This window comes from Heterocephalus glaber, unplaced genomic scaffold, assembly GCF_053883595.1.
Source record: "Heterocephalus glaber isolate CG9 unplaced genomic scaffold, H.glaber_assembly_v1.0 deba00001863, whole genome shotgun sequence".
Lineage (NCBI taxonomy): Eukaryota > Metazoa > Chordata > Mammalia > Rodentia > Bathyergidae > Heterocephalus > Heterocephalus glaber.
This window is the reverse complement of record NW_028258503.1, coordinates 191,431-210,179: the sequence shown is the minus strand read 5'-3', so window position 1 is coordinate 210,179 and position 18,749 is coordinate 191,431. Positions and strand designations below refer to the sequence as shown.

At 38.2% G+C, this 18,749-nt stretch overlaps 1 protein-coding gene across 7 annotated transcripts in view; it reads left to right on the top strand.

The window, feature by feature from the left end:
* The window catches only part of F8 (coagulation factor VIII), a 176,141-nt gene extending 157,769 nt beyond the window's left edge, over positions 1-18,372 (top strand). For 6 of the 7 annotated variants that reach the window (XM_087204120.1, XM_087204124.1, XM_087204122.1 and 3 more), the window contains one exon: positions 17,168-18,372. In XM_087204120.1, coding sequence (XP_087060246.1) covers positions 17,168-17,323 — 156 coding nt within the window. In that variant the 3' untranslated portion in view covers positions 17,324-18,372. Of the gene's footprint in view, positions 1-13,990; positions 14,376-17,167 lie in introns of all 7 variants that reach the window. The other variant, XR_015448422.1, reaches the window with a different exon arrangement.
* Positions 18,373-18,749: the final 377 nt, after the last annotated feature.

Sequence of the window (18,749 nt, the reverse complement as noted above, 5' to 3'; positions counted from 1 at the left end):
ATGGGATTACTATGAGAAAATGGAAAAATAGGAACAAAATCTTTGTAAATAGGGAGGACTGGAGGGGTTGAAGGGAGGGCTGGGGAAGGGTGAAAAATAAGAACCAAGAGAGACTATGTAAGGGTGCAAATTTCCAATGATGAATGTCATTATATTGTATACCTATAATGTACCAATGATTAGAATGAATAATCGATAATGTAAAATAGGAAGAAAAGGTCCAAAGGGGTAGGGGTAGTGGGAGGGGCAGGGGAAAGGAAAGAAGGGAAAGGAAAAATGATGAGAAATGGAAAAAATGGAAATAAAGACTTTATAACTAGGGAAGGGTGGAGGGGGTGAAGGGAGGGCTAGGAATGGGGAAAAAATAAGGACCAAGATGCATCATTTAAAGGTACAATTCCCAATGAGAAATGCAATTGTGTTGTATACCTACAATGTACCAATAAAATAATTTAATACAAAAAAAAAAAAAAAGAAAAGAAAAGAAGCCTGCTTAGAAATTCTGCAAAGACAGGCACAAAACCAGACTGGGAAGACTGAAATGAATACTCAATCCTTCACTTCCCAGATGAGTTACATGCTAACAAACATCAGGAGAGTGCAGGAAACCGTGACCCCACCTAGGACTCAAAATATTGTGCCAGAAACCAATCAGACAGGAATCAGTATGAGAGAACTCTCAGAATTTAAAACAGCTCTTTTAAGGAAATTCAATGAGCTTGAAGAAAACACACACACACACTTGAGTGGTCTACAAGAGAAATTTAACTAAAACATAGAAACAATTTTAAAAATAAAAGAGAAATCCTTTTGCTGGAAAATATACTGTGCAAAATTAAAAATAATAAAAGATATAAACCAAAGGGAAAGAGAATGTGTAAGCTTGAAGACAGGCTATTTAAAAATGTGATTTGAGGAAAAGAATGAAGAGAAATGAAGAAAGCTTACAGGAATTTGAAATAGTAGTAAAGGAGATTATCCAGGTTATTGAGGTTCACGAAAAACTTGAGCACGCCAAGGAGGTAGAAAGCTTATTCAAAGAAATAATAACAGGAAACTTCCCGGATCTAGAGTAGGATACAAGTATCCTGGTCCTGGAAAGTCAGAGGTCATCACTGAGATACTACTCAAGCAAGGCCACCCTAAAACATTTATAATCAGGCTCTCAAAGGTGAGAGATAAAGAGAAGATTCTTGAGGCTACAAGAGAAAAGAAACCAATAATACATAAGGGAGTCTCAATTCATCTGACAGCAGACTTCTCCACAAACTCATATACTGAGAAAGAAGAAAGGCTGAAAGAATGAGCTCAGGTACATCTCAAGAAGATGAGATGATATCAAATGAAATTAGAATCAAGGAAATAATGAAGATCTAAAATTAATAAATTAACAATATAAGCATATAAAAAGAGAATAAACAAAACCAAAAGTTGGTTCCTTGAAAATTTACAAACTTCTTACAAGACTGAGCCAGATATAAAAAGAAGGTACAAATAATCAATATAAAAAATGTAAAAGGGGAATAAAGATCCTGCATAAATAAGAGGATATACTTATTAAACTTAGTAAGTTTGGAAAATTAGGTAATATGGATCATTTTCTAGTAAATATAACTTACTCATGAAAGAATAGGAAGTCAGGTGTGGTGGCATATGCCTGTAATCCCAGCAATCAGGAGGCTGAGACAGGAGAAGTTTTGATTCATTAAGTTTATTGGTACATTTTACGTATATATTATGATCACATTCATCATTGTACCTGTACATGATGTTTCTTGGTTCTTAATTTTTCCCATTCCCCTTTCCTCCCTTCAACCCCTCCACCACTCCCTATTTATATAAGTTTTGTTTCCATTTTTCCTTCTTTTTTCATTATTTTTCCTTTCCCTTCTTTCCTTTCCCCCAGCCCCTCCCTCCCTAGTTCCCCTTCCCCTTTGAACATTTTCTTCCTATTTCACAATATCTATTATACATTTTGGTGCTCATTTACACTTTCAGTTTCTCACACCAGAGAAACAATGTGGTATTTACACGTGTGTCCTATTTATTTCACTTAAAAGTATGACCTCGAGGTGCATGAATTTAGCTAGAAATGTTTCTAGTTTATCCTTGTTTGTGTCTGAGTAGTACTTCGTTTTATTTTTTTAAAAACCAAAATTTTCTTTATCCAGCCTCCATTTGATGGACATTTGGGCTGTTTCCAAGATTTAGCTATTACAGCTGTGCTGCTATAAACATGGGTGAGCATATATCGCTGTGGTATGATTCTTTTCTTTCAGGAAGATACCAAAGAGGGGAATAGCAGGTCATATATGACCTCTAGTCCTAGTTCTTTGAGGTATCTCCATACTGATTTCCACGGTGGTTGCACCAGTCTACACTCCCACCAGCAGTGGAGCAGGGTTCCTCTTTCCCCACAGCCCCGCCAGCATTTGTTATTGGTTGATTTCATGATAGCAGCCATTCTTTCTGGAGTGAGGTAGAATCTCAGCGTTGTTTTCATTTTTCTCTCTACAAGAACCAGTGATGTTGAATATTTTTTCATATATTTGTTTATGTTTTTAATAATTTTATTGGTACATTTTAGGTGTACAATATGACATTCATCATTGGAAATTTGCACCTTTACATAATCTCTCTTGGTTCTTATTTTTCCCCCTTCCCCTGCCCTCCCTTCAACCCCTCCATCCCTCCCTATCTACAAAGACTTTGTTTCTATTTTTTAATTTTCTCATATTAATTCCACTCCCTTCTTTCCTTTCCCCTACCCCTCCCACTTCCCCTTCCCCTTTGCCCCTTTTCTTCCCACTTCACATTATCTGTTATACCTTTTAGTCCCTCACACTAGAGAAACTATTTGGTATTTACCCATGTGTGTCCTGTTTATTTTATTTAAGAGTATCACCTCAGTGTGCATCCAATTAGCTATAAATGTCTCCAAGTTTCTCGTTCTTTATGGCTGAGTAGCACTGCATGTTAAAAAAACACAATTTCTCTTTTATCCAGTCTCCAGTTGATGGATAATCGGGCTGTTTCCAAGTTTTAGCTATTACAAACTGTGCTACTATGAACATGGGTGCACATATATCACTGTGGTATGATTCTTTTAATTCTTTGGGGAAGATCCCCAGCAGTGGAATAGCAGGGTCAAATGGGACTTCCAGTCCTAGTTCTTTGAGGTATCTCCATACTGATTTCCACAGTGGTTGCACCAGTCTACACTCCCACCAGCAGTGGAGCAGGGTTCCTCTTTCCCCACAGCCCCGCCAGCATTTGTTATTGGTTGATTTCATAATAGCAGCCATTCTTTCTGGGATGAGGTGGAATTTCAGCGTTGTTTTCATTTGCATCTCTCCAATGGCCAGTGATGTCGAACATTTTTTCAAATGTTTATTTGCTATTTCTACTTCTTTGTCTGAGAAATGTCTGTTCATTTCAGATGCCCATTTTTGGATTGGATCTTTAAATTTGGGAGGTCTGATTTTTGTAAGTTCTTTATATATTCTAGATAGTAGACCCTTGTCTGAGGAACAGCTGGTGAAAATTTTTTCCCACATTGTGGGTTGTCTCTTCACTCTGTTGGTAGTTTCTCTTGCAATGCAGAAGCTTTTTAATAAGAGGAGATCCCACTTGTTGATTCTTTGTGCTATTCCACATGCAACTGAAGTTTTGTTCATAAAATCTTTTCCTACACCCATGTCTTCAAGAGTTCTACCTAACCTCTCTTCCAGCCAATTTAGTGTTTCTGTTTTAATATTTAGATCTTACATCCATTGTGATTTTAGTTTAGTGCATGGTGAGAGATATAGGTCTAGTTTTAATCTTTGGCAAGTTGAAACCCAATTTTTCCAGCACCATTTATTAAAGAGGCTGTCTTTCCTCCAGTGAAGGTGTTTGCCTCCTTTGTCAAAGATGTGGCTGAGTGTGTCTGGAGTTGTTACTGCATCTTCTAATCTATTCCACTGAACCTTGGGTCTGTTTCTTTGCCAGTACCATGCTGTTTTTATCACAGTAGCTTTGTAGTATAGTTTCAAGTTGGGGATTGTGATACCCCTTACCTTGTCTTTGTTGCCTAGAATTGCTTTTGCTATTCTAGGTCTCTTTTTGTTCCAAATGAATTCTTGGTTTGTTTTCTCAAGGTCTGTAAAGTATGCTGCTGGAAGTTCAATTGGGACTGCATTGAATCTATATAGCAGTTTTGGAAGTATGGCCATTTTCACTATGTTGGTTCTCCCTACCCAGGATCAATGGATGTCTTTCCATTTTCTAATAGCCTCTTTGATCTCTTTTTTTGTAGTGCTATAGTTTTCAGAGTAGAGCTCTTTGATTCCTTTTGTGAGGTTGATTTCTAGGTATTTCATTTTTGGGGATGCTATTGTGAAAGGAATTGTTTGCCCCATTTCTCTTTCAGTGAGTCTGTTGTGCATGTACAGGAAAGCTATTGATTTTTTTGTGTTGACCTTGTATCCAGCTACACTACTTAATTTGGTTATTAAGTCTAGAAGACTTTTGGTGGAGTTCTTGGGGTCTTCTCTATAGAGTATCACGTCATCTGCAAATAATGACAATTTGACTTCTTCATTTCCTATCTTTATTCCTTTTATTTCTTTCTCTTGTCTAATTGCCATGGCTAATGTTTCCAGAACTATATTGAACAAGAGTGGTGATAGTGGACAACCTTGTCTTGTTCCTGATTTTAGTGTGAAGGGTTTCAGTTTTTGACCATTTAGTATGATATTGGCAATGAGTTTTTCATAGATGGCTTTTATCAGGTTGAGATAGAGACTGTCTATTCCAATTTTCTGTAGGGTTTTTGTGATGAATGCATGTTGGATTTTGTCAAATGCTTTTTCTGCATCTATTGAGATGATCATATGGTTTTTGTACTTGGCACTATTAATATAGTGTATTACATTTATTGATTTGTGTATGTTGAACCATCCCTGCATCCCATTTGGTTAGTATGTATGATCTTTTTGATGATTTTCTACATTCTATTTGCCAATATCTTATTAAGGATTTTTGCATCTATGTTCATTAGTGAGATTGGCCTATAGTTCTCTTTTTCAGTTGGGTCTTTCTCTGCTTTGGGGATCAAGGTGATGCTTGCTTCCAGGAATGAATTTGGGAGTATTGCTTCCCTTTCACTTTCATTGAAGAGTTTAAACAGTAGTTGCAGCAGTTCCTCTCTAAATGTCTTGTAGAATTCAGCAGTGAAACCATCAGGGCCTTGGCTTTTCTTAGTTGGTAAGTTTTTAATTATATTTTCAATTTCATTGACTGGCATTGGAATGTTTAAAATTTATAGGTCTTCTTCGTTCAAGTTTGTTAATTCATACATATCTAGGAATCTGTCCATTTCTTCTGTGTTGTCCATCTTATTGGCATATAGGTTATCAAAGTAGATATTGATGATCCTCTGGGTTTCTGCTTGGGTCTGTTGTAATTTCACCCTTTTCATTCCTGATTGCATGGATTTGGACCTTTTCTTTCCTTTTTTTGATAAGGTTGGCTAAGGGTTTATCAATTTTTTTTTTATTCTTTCAAAGAACCAACTCAGCTTCACTGACTTTTTTGAAATGTTCTCTTAGACTCCATTGCATTGATTTCTGCTCTGATCTTTATAATTTCTTCACGTGTATGAGCTTTGGGTTTCTCCTGCTCTTCTTTTTCTAGCACCTTGATGTTCAGCATCAAGTTGTTTAATTGGGTCGCTCTATTTTCCTTATATGAGTATTCACTGCTATGAATTTCCCTCGTAAGACTGCTTTCATTGTGTCCCATAGATTCTGATATGTTGTATTGTCATTGTCATTTAATTGTAGAAAATCTCTGATTTCTTCTTTAATTTCCTCTGTGACCCATTGGTTATTCAGAAGCGTGTTGTTCAATTTCCATGTGTTTATGAAATTCTTGCAGTTTCTTTTGCTATTGATCTCCAATTTCATTGCACTATGGTCTGATAATATACAGGGGATAACTTCAATTCCTTTGCACTTACTTAAACATGTTCTATGAGCGAGTATGTGGTCTATTTTGGAGAATGACCCATGTGCAGCCGAAAAGAATATGCATTCTGATTTTGTGGGGTGGAAGACTCTGTAAACGTCTGTTAAGTTCATTTGTTCAAGAGTTTAATTGAGTTCTAGTATTACGTTGCTTATTTATTTGTCTAGTTGATCTATCTATTTGTGACACAGGGGTATTGAGATCCCCCACTACTATTGTATTAGTGCTTATTTGATTTTTCATGTCCGTTAGTATTTGTTTTATATAGTTGGGTGCACTAGTGTTTGGTGCACATATATTTATGGTTGTCATCTCTTCCTCTTGGATTGTTCCCTTTACAAGAATGTAATGTCCTTTGTCTCTCTTAATCAGTGTTAGTTTGAAATCCACTTAATCTGCAAAGAGGATAGCTACTCCTGCTTTTTTGGGGGGTTCCTGTCACATGGAGTATTGTTTTCCACCCTTTAACTTTCAGTCTATGAGTTTCTTTTTGAATTAGTATGTTTCTTCTATGCACCATATTGTTAGATCTTGCTTCTTGACCCATTTTGCCAGTCCATTTTTTTTGATTGGTAAATTGAGACCATTAACACTGACGATTATAATTGATGTGTGTTGACTTATCCTTGTCATGACTTTTCCTTTTTGTTAGATTCTCCTCCTTTGCATTTAATTTCTTGTCATGCCTGATGGATTCATTCTGCAGGGCTTCCTGGGGTTGTGATCCTCATTGTCTTTTCCTAGGATATTGTTTAAAAATTTTTGGAGTGCTGGTTTCGTATTCATGATGTTCCTCAGGTGCTCTTTGTCATGAAAGTATCTTATTTCTCCGTCAATTTTTTAAAAATAACTTTATTATCAAACACACACACATACAAAATACTAAAACCATTCAAAGAAGAAGAATGCAAGGGGAAAAAAACTACAATAATATTCAAATACTTAGAACTCAATCAAAATAAAACTGCAAAGCACTTAAACATTTTTCCATATAACTTAAAAAATAATCTCAAGCACCAAGGAGACACCAGAGGATGTGATTTCTTTCAGAAAGATCCCCGAAACCAACACTGAACAAGTAATGATCTGGAAAAAAACTCTAGTTAGTTAGCAAACTCCACATAAGCCAAACTTCTCCCTAATTTAAGTCTCAATACAGTCATATGACACGCGATGGAAACACAATCCGAGAAATATGTTATTAGGCCATTTCATCCGTGTGTATCCTTAATTACACTTTCAGTTTCTCACATTAGAGAAGCTATTTGGTATTTACACATGTGTGTCCTATTTACTTCACTTAAGACTGTCACCACAATGTGCATCCATTTAGCTATAAAGGTCTCTAGTTTCTCGTTCTTTATGGCTGAGTAGTACTCTATTTTATTTTTAAAAACCACATCATGGGCCGGGGATTTAGCTCAGTGCTTTCACTGCCTGCTGCGCAAGCACAAGGACCTGAGTTCGATCCCCTGTACCAAACAAAAAAACAACCCACATCTTCTTTACCAAGTCTCCAGTTTTTGGGCACTTGGGCTTTTTCCATGCTTTCGCTATTACAAACTGTGCCGCTATGAACATGGGTGCACATATATCACTGTGGTATGATTCTTTTAATTCTTTGGGGAAGATACCCAGCAGGGGAATAGCTCTGTCAAATGGGACCTCTAGTCCTAGTTCTTTGAGGTATCTCCATACTGATTTCCACAGTGGTTGCACCAGTCTGCACTCCCACCAACAATGGAGAAGGGTTCCTTTCTCCCCACACCCCCGCCAGCATTTGTTATTGGTTGATTTCTTGATAGCAGCCATTCTTTCTGGGGTGAGGTAGAATCTCAGTGCTGTTTTCATCTCCATCTCTCAAAAAACCAGTGATGTTGAACATTTTTTCATATGTGTATTTGCTGCTTTTACTTCTTTGTCTGAGAAATGTCTGTTCATTTCAAATGCCCATTTTTGAATTGAGTCTTTGAATTTGGGGGATCTGATTTTTTTCAGTTCTTTATATATTCTAGATAGTAGTCCTTTGTCTAAGGTACAGTTGCTGAAAATTTTTTCCTATATTGTAGGTTGTCTCTTAGCTTTGTTCATGGTTTCTCTTACAGTGGAGAAGCTTTTTAATAAGATAAGATCCTGGTTGTTGATTCTTTGTGCAAGTTCCTGTGCCACTGAGGTTTTGTTCATAAAGTCATTTCCTATACCAATATCTTCAAGAGTTCTACCTAACTTATCATCCAGCAAGTTTAGTGTTTCTGTCCTAATATTTAAATCTTTAATCCACTTTGATCTTAATTTAGTGCATAGTGATAGGCATGGATCAAGTTTTAATCTTTGGCAGGTTGAAATCCAGTTTTTCCAACACCATTTATTAAATAGGCTATCTTTCCTCCAAAGAGGATGGTTGGCTCTTTTGTCAAAGATGAGGTGGCTGAGCATATATGTAGTTGTTTCTGCATCTTCTAATCTATTCCACTGATCCTCAGGTCTGTTTCTTTGCCAATACCATGCTGTTTTTATCACAGTAGCTTTGTAGTATACTTTCAAGTTGAGGATTGTAATACCACCAGCCATATCTCTGTTGCCTAAAACTTCTTTTGCTATTCTAGGTCTCTTCTGGTTCCAAATGAATTTTTGGATTGTTTTCTCTAGTTCTGTGAAATATATTGGAATTTCAATCGGGATTGCATTAAACCTATATAATAGTTTTGGAAGTATGGCCATTTTCACTATATTGGTTCTTCCTATCCAGGAACAAAGGATATCTTTCCATTTTCTGATGTCCTCCTCAATCTACTTTTTCAAAGTGCTATAGTTTTCAGTGTAGAGGTCTTTTGCTTCGTTTGTTAGGTTGATTCCTAGATATTTCATTGTTTTGGATGCTATTGTAAAAGGAATTGTTCCCCTAATTTCTCTCTCAGTGAGTCTATTATTTGTATATAAAAAGGCTATTGTTTTTTGAGTATTGACCTTATATCCAGCTATTCTACTGAATCTGTCAATTAAGTCTAGAAGTCTTTTGGCAGAGTTTTTTGGGTCTTCTATGTAAAGTATCATATCATCAGCAAATAATGACAGTTTAACTTCTTCCTTTAGTATTTTTGTTCCTTTTATTGCTTTCTCTTTTCTAATTCCTGTGGCTAATGATTCAAGAACAGTATTAAACAGGAGTGGTGATAGTGGGCATCCTTGTCTTGTTCCTGATTTTAGTATGAAAGTTTTCAGTTTTTGACCATTTAGTATGATTTGGCTATTAGTTTTTCATAGATAGCCTTAATCAGGTTGAGATAAAGACCTTCTATTCCAATTTTCTGTAGTATTTTTATCATGAATAGGTGTTGGATTTTGTCAAATGCCTTTTCTGCATCTATTGAGATAATCATATGTTTTTGTCCTTGAGTCTGCTAATATAGTGTATTACTTTTATTGATTTATGAATGTTGAACCATCCTTGCATCCCTGGGATAAATCCAACTTGGTCAGGGTGTATGATCGTCTTGATGACCCTTTGTATTCTGTTTGCCAGTATCTTGTTGAGGATCTTTGCATCTCTGTTCATTAGGGAGATTGGCCTGTAGTTTTCTTTTTGGGTTGTGTCTTTCCCTGGTTTTGGAATCAAAGTAATACTTGCTTCCAGGAATGAATTTGGCTTGATTTTTTGGTTTTGGTACCGGGGATCAAACTTGGGTCCTTGCACTTGCGTAGCAGGCGGCAAAACCACTGAGCTAAATCCCTGGCCCTCCCCATCAATTTTGAAAGATAATTTTGCAGTATACAACAGTCTAGTTTGGAAGTTATTTTCTTTTAGGGCTTGAAATACTTCACTCCAGGCTCTCCTTGACTTGAGGGTTTGTGTTGAAAAATCTGCCATGATTCTGATCGCCTTTCCTTTACTAGGTGAGTTGTTTCTTTTCTCTAACTGCCCTTAGGATTTTGTTTTTCTGTTGGGTTTCTGGGATCTTAATTATTATGTGTCTAGGCATAGATTTTTTTTGATCATGGCTAATTGGAGTTCTATATGCCTCACTTGTCTGAATGTCCAATTCTCCACCTCTGTCTGGGAAGTTTTCGACTGTTACTTCTGTGAACAATTTTTTTATCTCAATTGTATTTTCTCCTGTTTTTTTGTGGACTGCTATCAGTCTTATGTTATTCTTCCTTGCATCATTTAGCAGCTGCTGGATTGATTTCTCATGATCCCTTACTATTTTTAAGAAATCTCTGTTTTTATGGTCCTTCACTGCAATCCTGTCTTCTATATCTGATATTCTGTCTTCAGATTCCCTCAATCTGCTATGCATGCTTACAGTGGAGTTTTCAATCTCCTGAATATCTGTTTGAATCTGTCTCGTGGATTCCATTTCTTTCTTATGTTGGGCGATCATGGTTTCTATTTCTGTCTTATGCTGGGCATTCATGGCTTCCAGCATATTTCTGAGCTCATCTATTTTTTTTATCTGTTTCTGTTCTAGAGCCTCTAATTATGTCTTTCACTCTGCTCACCATCTCTGTAGTTATCAGGGAGATTATTTCTGTTTTGAATTTTTCTAGAGCCTCATTCATCTGTTTTGTTACTTCCTATGGTATCAGTTCAGGGTGTCCAGGTGGTTGATTATCAGACTTTTCCACCTCATTTTCCCCAGAAATTGCCTTTTGTGGGGTGGTAGCCTGGGTTTGTGCCTTGCTTAAATGTCTTTTCATTTTTGTTTTTGTTACTGTCAGTTATAAGTCAATGAGTTCCTATAAGCCAGTCACAGACCCATGAGATTCAGACAGGCTTCCAGCTGCAAGTCCCAAATTGAGCTTCCCGCCCTCCCACAGGGCCAAACTCCGTAAGGCTGTACTACAGATTCCAGCTGTCTTTCTCCCTGAAAATAGTCCAGGATCAAATGGGAGGTGATGATCCCTCCAACTTACCACGTTTGGTGGTCTGGTGTGCTTGTATTGGAGAGATTATCTTCACTTTTCCAGTGGGCTTCAATTTTCATCAGGGAGCCTGAAAGAGGCCCTCTCTCTGCTGTTCACCTCTGCAACTCAGGACAATGGCCTTTATGCCCCCCTGTGCCTCTGTAGTGTGTAACCAGGTAGCTGCACAGCCAAGAAGCCAGAGGCAGGTCAGGGGGACTGTTGTTACAGGCACCCAAGCATCCAAGCCAATGGCCCATGGGCCTGCGGGGGGGGGGGTCCTCACGGTCTCCTGGATGCAAGTGAGCAGGGCAAGCCGGATGGAGCAGGGTGCAGCTACCCACGTCTGTCTCCATCCATTTTGAAAGATACTTTTGCAGGGTACATCAGTCTGGGTTGGGGGTTGTTTTCCTTTAGGGCTTGAAATACATCACTCCAAGCTCTTCTTGCCTTGAGGGTTTGTGTTGAGAAGTCTGCTGTGATTCTGATGGGCTTTCCTTTGTATGTGATTTGTTTCTTTTCTGTCACTGCTTGTAGAATTTTGTTCTTCTGTTGAGTTTCTGGAATCCTAACTATTATATGCCTATGTGTAGAGTTTTTTGATCAAGGCTAGTTGGAATCCTATATGCCTCACTTATCTGTGTGTCAAGTTCTTTTCCCCTGCTTGGGAAGTTTTCTGACATCACTTCTGTGAACAGTTTTTTTATGTCATCTCCACTCTCTCCTGTTTCTTCATTGACTCCAGTCAGTCTTATGTTATTCTTCTTTACATCGTCTAGCAGCTGCTGGATTGTTTTCTTGTTGTCCCTTACTATATTTAAGAAGTTTTTCTTTTCCTGGTCACTAATTGCAATCCTGTCTTCTATATTTGAAATTCTGTCATCACATTGGATCATTCTGCTGTGAAAACTTTCAGTGGAGTTTTTAATCTCCTGGAAATCTATTTGCATCTGTTTTATGGATTCCATTTGTTTCCTATATTGGAATTACATCATATTCCTCAGTGCCTCTCTTTTTTCATCTGTGTCTGCTCTAGATTTATTAATCACATCTTACACTATGGGCACAATCTCTACTGTTATGTAAGAAATTATTTCTGATTTCGTTTTTTCCAGATCCTGTTTCATTGACAGTTCAAGGAGTCCAGGTGGTTGAGTATCAGATTGTTCCATCTTGTTTCCCTTTGGAGTTGCCTTAGGTGATCTGGAAGCCTGATTTTGAGACTTATTTACGTGTCTTCTTCTTCTTTTTTTTTTTTTTTTACTTTTTTGCCTTTTTATTAGTACATGTTTGTAGTACAAGAGGATTACACTGTTTGTAGGGAGTTGGTACATGTACATAACACATCTTAATTCTTTTTCCATCCCCTTCCCCTCCCTCCACCCTCCTTCCATTTGTTGATTCCCTTTTCATTTGAGAAAGATCTATCTCCCTGCTTCCTATTATGTATCTTTTACTTTGCTCTTTATTTATATTTTGGATTTTTCACATAAGAGAAACCATGTGATATTTAAGCCCGTGTCTGATTTATTTCATTTAACATTATGGTCTCAAGGTACAATACCTTTTTATAATTTTAAATGGTGATACATCTTTGGATGTAAAGTATCAACAAGCAGTTGAATAAAATCAAATTAGATTGAGATTCACTAGTAGAGCTAGGTAGATGCAGATAATCTGTATGTATATTGCCAAAAGCAAGATCAGATCACATTTAAAATCTTTAAAGTTTATTATGAATACAAAATAATAGTTTTGTATAAGTGATAAGAAACAATCTACTGGGAAGGACAGAAAAACTGGCTGAGAGACCTAACACAAATTAAGAGCTCACCCTATCACTGAAAGCAGGTTCCCTCAGGCAGACAACAGGTCTGCTATGATACTTCCATACTTCCTAAATGTGTGAAATTTTTAGAATTAGAATAATAAAACACTTAAGACAGCAGTTAAACCAAAACTTTAACTCACTTAAGTAAGGAGATAAACTAAGCAAGGAAACAAATTTCCTAAAGATCTTTCTATCCTGAGTATGCTAGGATCTCAAAAACCCATCAGAAACCCCTCCACTGTCTGTTCTAAAGAACAAAGAATAGTGCTGGGGAATCCCCATTCTGAAGCCTCCACAGATAAGGGGCCACAGAGTACTTTATTTATATGATAAGGACTTGTAAGTGGAAGTCACTTTTTAATAGGTCTCCACCAAATACCTCAAATAAAAGTGTTCATATTTTTAAAATATTTTCTAAAAAGGGCCTCACACACATTTGAACAACTCCCACTTATTTCTGGCATTCTCTTGGCAGGGTCAAGTATCAGCATAAGTTCTGAAGGGGCTAGGGACACCTCCTGGAGCCTCTATGGTCAAGGCACTTGTACCCATCGTCTCAGTCACCAGCCCACCAGGGAGCGGTGAGGTCTGATGAGGCTGAAGGACCGGCACAGCCCACACGCCTGCTAGAACAGATGGAGTGAGAGCCAGTTCACCAGACGGCGGAGTGTGTTCCCATCCCACAGTAGACAGTGCCTCCATTTACAGAGTGGGAAACAGGAAATAGATTCCTAAGTCATACAATTTCCACAACCTTTCTATGATGTATTTACCATCTAACTGATTATAGTCCTCAAATACTTTCCTATGTTTGTCTTAACATAGATTCCAAATTATATGGAAGATGTTTTTGACATTTTTCTTTTTCATTTTTTTTCCGATACCAGGGATCGAACTCAGGACCTTGCGCTTGTGAGGCAGGCATGGTGCCACTGAGCTACAACCCCAGCACTTGACATTTTTCTTAGTTCTAATTTTTTCTGCTGTCTTTATATAATTATGTAATATTAAAAACCCCAAAATATTGAAATTTGGTTTATATACATGATGTAAAACATTCAGTAACAAAAAAAATCATGAATGATATTAAATAGAGCAGAAATACTGCCATAATTGAAAATTCACTAAAAAATATGGCCTATGATCTATTTCATGATTTTTCACAAGAAAGCCTTGTCTAAATGCATCAAATACCCTATTACATTCACCTTTATGAGTGATATACTCCTGTCTTCCTCTTCTGAATAGATTCTGGAAGAGAGTTGTGAAGATCATAATGAATCTGCACCATTCCACACCCACCAGGAAACAGTATGCTTGCTTGATTCTTCTAATTATCTTGGAATCGATTATCTTCAGTGATAATGGTTCTTCTAGGATAAGATTCTACTTCCACAAATATGTACCGAAATTCATATTCACCATTCTTTGGATTCTCTTTCACTTCTACATGCACTATTCCTTGCTTCCCTGGCTTGGACCCTTCAATGTAGAATTTCACACGTGTGTGTTTCAAGCCCATCTTTTACATATTCAATAAAACTGACATGATGCCTTCAACCACGTCTTGTCATCTCCCTGTAGCCTTTAACAGGCTCACCAAAGAAACTGATCACCTGTAATGCTGATTCCAGTGAGTACCACTATTAAGTACGTGAAATCTTGTCCAGCTTCTTTCTTCTGAGTCATTGGGATATTGGTTTTCCCTCTCTGACCTCTGTGCACAGATACTTGCCTGCCACTGTCCTCTGCTTTCTGGGGTCGCGGTCCCTGTGTCCAGATAGTTTTCTGGGTGACTTCAAAGATAGATCCATGTTGCACCATTTTCTTCTGCTCTTGAAGCCCCCATCACAAACTGGTGTTTATGTGTCTTCTCATTTCAACAGATGCAGCCTCCTGTGCCTTTGTTGAGGCAACTTTCTGCTCCCCAAGTGGTCTTCAATTCTCAGCAAGCCACGGAGCAGCCTTTTCTCTGCTGCTCACCACTGCACCAATTCCAGGGTTCAGAGTGGTGGCTTTCTGGGTCCCTGGGCTGACCTGTTGTCTGGGCGGGGTTCTGGCTGGGGCCTGTGCACACTTGGGGTGGTATCTAGGTGTGCCTCTGGCTAGGGCCTGCCCTCCTATGTAGCTGTTCTCTGGGAGGGCCTTTGGCTGGGGCCTCTGCATCCTAGTTCCTGGTGTCTGGGCAGGCTTCTGGCTGGGGTCTGCACGCACTTACTGATGGTATTGGGGCGAGCCTCTGGCTGTTGCTTGTGCACATGTGCAACTCTTTTCAAGGTGGGCTCTTGGCTTGGGCCTGTGTGCCCAAGTGGTGGGAGTTGGGGTGGGGCCCTGGCTGGACCTGCCTGAAGCTGTGTGGCTCTGGTCCACACCACTGTTCACAGGGTTCTCTTTTCATATGTTTATTTGCTGCTTCTACTTCTTCATCTGAGAAGTGTCTTCATTTCAGATGCCCATTTTTGGACAGGGTCTTTAAATATGGGAGGTCTGATTTTTCTGAGTTTTTTATATATTCTAGATAGTAGACCTTTGTCTGAGGAACAGCTGGTAAATTTTTTTCCCACATTGTGGGTTATGAGACAGGAGGATTATCATGAAGTCATGATATCGGAGTCAGAGGCCAATCTGGGCTACATAGTGAACTCAAAGCCAGCCTGCCCTACATAGTGAGACCCTGTCTCAAAACTCTAAAAAAAAAAAAAAGACCAATTGAAAACCATGATACTTACCATATTTATGGACTTCAGTTGGTATTCCAAAATATTATCACACAGCTATACTAATATTCTACCAAATTTTCAGTAAAGAGAGAATATGAATTCACAAAGATTCTTCCAGAATGTAAAAAAATAAGGTACATTATTCAATTCCTAGAATGATAGCATAACCTTGACAATAAAACCCGATAAGGACAATCTTTAAAGAGGGAAATCATGCTACTCATCTTTTCATCACTATTAAAAATTACCCAAGTTAATCAGTTTGTAAGGAAAGGAGCAAAATGTAATAGTTTGGATCTGAAATATTCTCCAAAGGCCTCTTTGTTAAAGATTCATTTCCCAGCTTGGTGCTACTGGGAGGTGGTAGAAAATTTAAGAAGTGAGACCTACTGGGAGGTCTTTAAATCACTGAGGGTGTTGCCCTGGAAGGGAGGAGTGGGACTCCACCCCTTCCTCTCTTTTGTTTTTTGGTTCCCATAAAGTGAACAGGCTTCCTCCACAGGCCTGAAAGCAACAGGACCAATCAACCATGGACCAAAACCAGCAAAACTATGAGCCAAAATAAACCTTTTCTCCTATTAATTTGATTATTTCGGGTGTTTGTTACAGTAACAATGAAACATAATGAAAACATATATAGCTAATGAAAACATATCCCAACTAAAATATTAGCAATATTGATCTAAATTGGATCTATCCTAGGAATTCAAGGTTGGCTTAAACATTGGAAATTTCATATAACTCATCACATTGACAGAATGAAAAATTATATGACCAATAAATGCTGAAAAAAATTTCATAGAATTCATGTTCTCTTAATGAAAAAAATCACAAAATTTGACTGTAATTGTTATGTACTACAAACATGTACTAATAAAAGTAGAAATTTTTTAAATCAGCAAACTAAGACTAGAAGAAACATTATTTAATCTCATAAAGCAAATATCAAATGTATAGAAATATTATATTTTAGGGTGAAACACAGAAAGATTTTCTTTGAAATTGAGCTATCCATTGGCTCACAGTTCCAGACTGACAAGGTACCTCAAGTCTTGGACTCTCTTGCCTCTTTCTTCTCGCTCCTACACCCCCTCCCATCAAATTGCACTCTTCACTGTGTTGCTTGTGTTGCCATTCTAAAGTTGCTACCCAAATGTGTGAAAACAACTTCATTACGTAGCCAATGACATGGCTATGGTTTATTCAGTACTCACTGTATACTCACCTACAATGGAAAATCCACTTACTGAGGAGTCACCTGGCTGATACCTGATGACCCCCACCTCCAAATGATCCAACATAGGTGCTAGGTGTGACCTAGGGCAAAGCATTCAATTGCATTGAGATTTTGGAAAGTGGGTGAGAATATTTTAGATATATGGCGTAGCTAGAGCAAAGGTCTCCACAGCAGGCAAGCAGGGTGCTCTTAACTCTAGATGTTGCACTCAGTTACCCTGGCCCATCTAATCACCTCCCAGGGTTTGAGCTCAGACCAGTGGAAGCAATTAGAAGTGAGAAAAGTGCCGGTACTTTGTGATGGGTGTAATGATGGATTCCGAGGAGAGGAAGGGCTATGTTGGGAGAGGAGCTATAGGTGAGTGACTAACAGAGTAAAAGGACAAACTTGAGGAGTCTGGCTGCGGTGACATAAACACTAATTTTGCTCCTGTCAGACAGCTAAGAAACACTATTTTTCCTCTTTCAGGTTTTCCAGGGAAATCAAGACTCCTTCACACCTGTGGTCAACTCTCTAGACTCACCGCTAATAACTCGCTACCTTAGAATTCACCCCCAGAGCTGGGCACACCAGATCGCCCTAAGGCTGGAAGTACTGGGCTGTGAGGCCCAGCAGCTCTACTGAGGGGCGCCTCGCCTTCCTCTTCAACTCCAGGACATTCCCTGACTCAAGACCATGATTCCTCTCGGGCTTCTATAGCACTACCCTGAAGCCTCCCAAATTGTTAGCCTTGTATCTCCTGAAAAGTTAGCACTCACAAAGCCACCACTTCATCTGTTGTAGAAAAATGGTATGTTGAAAGTTCCCAGAAGGTATTCATGATGTAAGCATTTCAGAGTAAGCTTCATACATTTAAAATAAGACTCTGACTTGTTTATTATCCTGGTCAAGCATGGAACAAAACATGTTTTGGGATCATATCAACACACTCTTGATATCAAAAGGCAAGTCATTTTCACAATCTGCAAAATGGAGAGATAATATAAGAGCTACTATGTTGAAGTCTATTTGATTAAATTTAATATCAGAAGGATATATACATAAAGCCATTTTGTCTTAATTTTTTTTTGCTGTTTCTTTCTTTTTTTTTTTTTTTTTTGGTACCGGGGATCGAACTCGGGACCTTGCGCTTGAGAGGCAGGCGCTGGAACCACTGAGCTAAATCCCCAGCCCCTATTTTTTTTGAATTTTTAAAAAATGTTGTGTTTTTCAGTTACCTTTTTGGGTTTTGCCTTAATTCTAATCAACAAAAATAGGTTAAGAAAGTAGAATTATTGGGAACCCTGAGGTAGAATGTAAATTAATGGAAATAATAGAGTCCTAAAAAACATATTTTCAGTATTTCTATGGAAAAATAAGGGAAATCCCTGGCTGTCTAGGATAGAAGATATAAACTTTGTAATTCCAGTAGTGCACTCCCCCCCCCCCCTCTCTCTCTCTCTCTCTCCCCCAAATAACATGACAACAATGTAATGGAAAATTTTATATCATGACTAAAAAGCACTTACAGAGTTCAAATTTTAACCACTCTTCTGTAGAACTTAATGATTTTATTTTGACATTTCCCCCATTGACTATATATCTCTATTTCTGTAATGCCCTGGAAATCAGTTATTTTGCTTTCCTGCTAGTTTCTTTAGTAATGAGTTAAATAAAACACTGACATGTACAAATGCTTTTGAAAATTGTGTTTTTATTTGAGAAGTAAAAATGTGAACAATGATGGAGAGGGGCGTTTTGAGGCAGGGTCTTGCTATGTAGTTCAGGCTGGCCTTGATCTCACTATGTAGCCCAGGCTGGCCTTGACAATCCTCCTGCCTCAGCCTCCCGAGTGCTGAGATGACAGGCATACACCACCATGCCCAGAGTACAGTGATATTTTTTAAATCAGTAGAGGCACTGAGTAGCAGAATCGCACTTTAGAAAATCAAATTAGTGATTATATTTAACTGAGAGTGAAACATACTATAATTTATGAGAGGTTAAATAAAATAAGAAATGAATCCTCAATCTGGGAGAAGAGCTTATGGAAAGACTAAGAGAGAAAGGG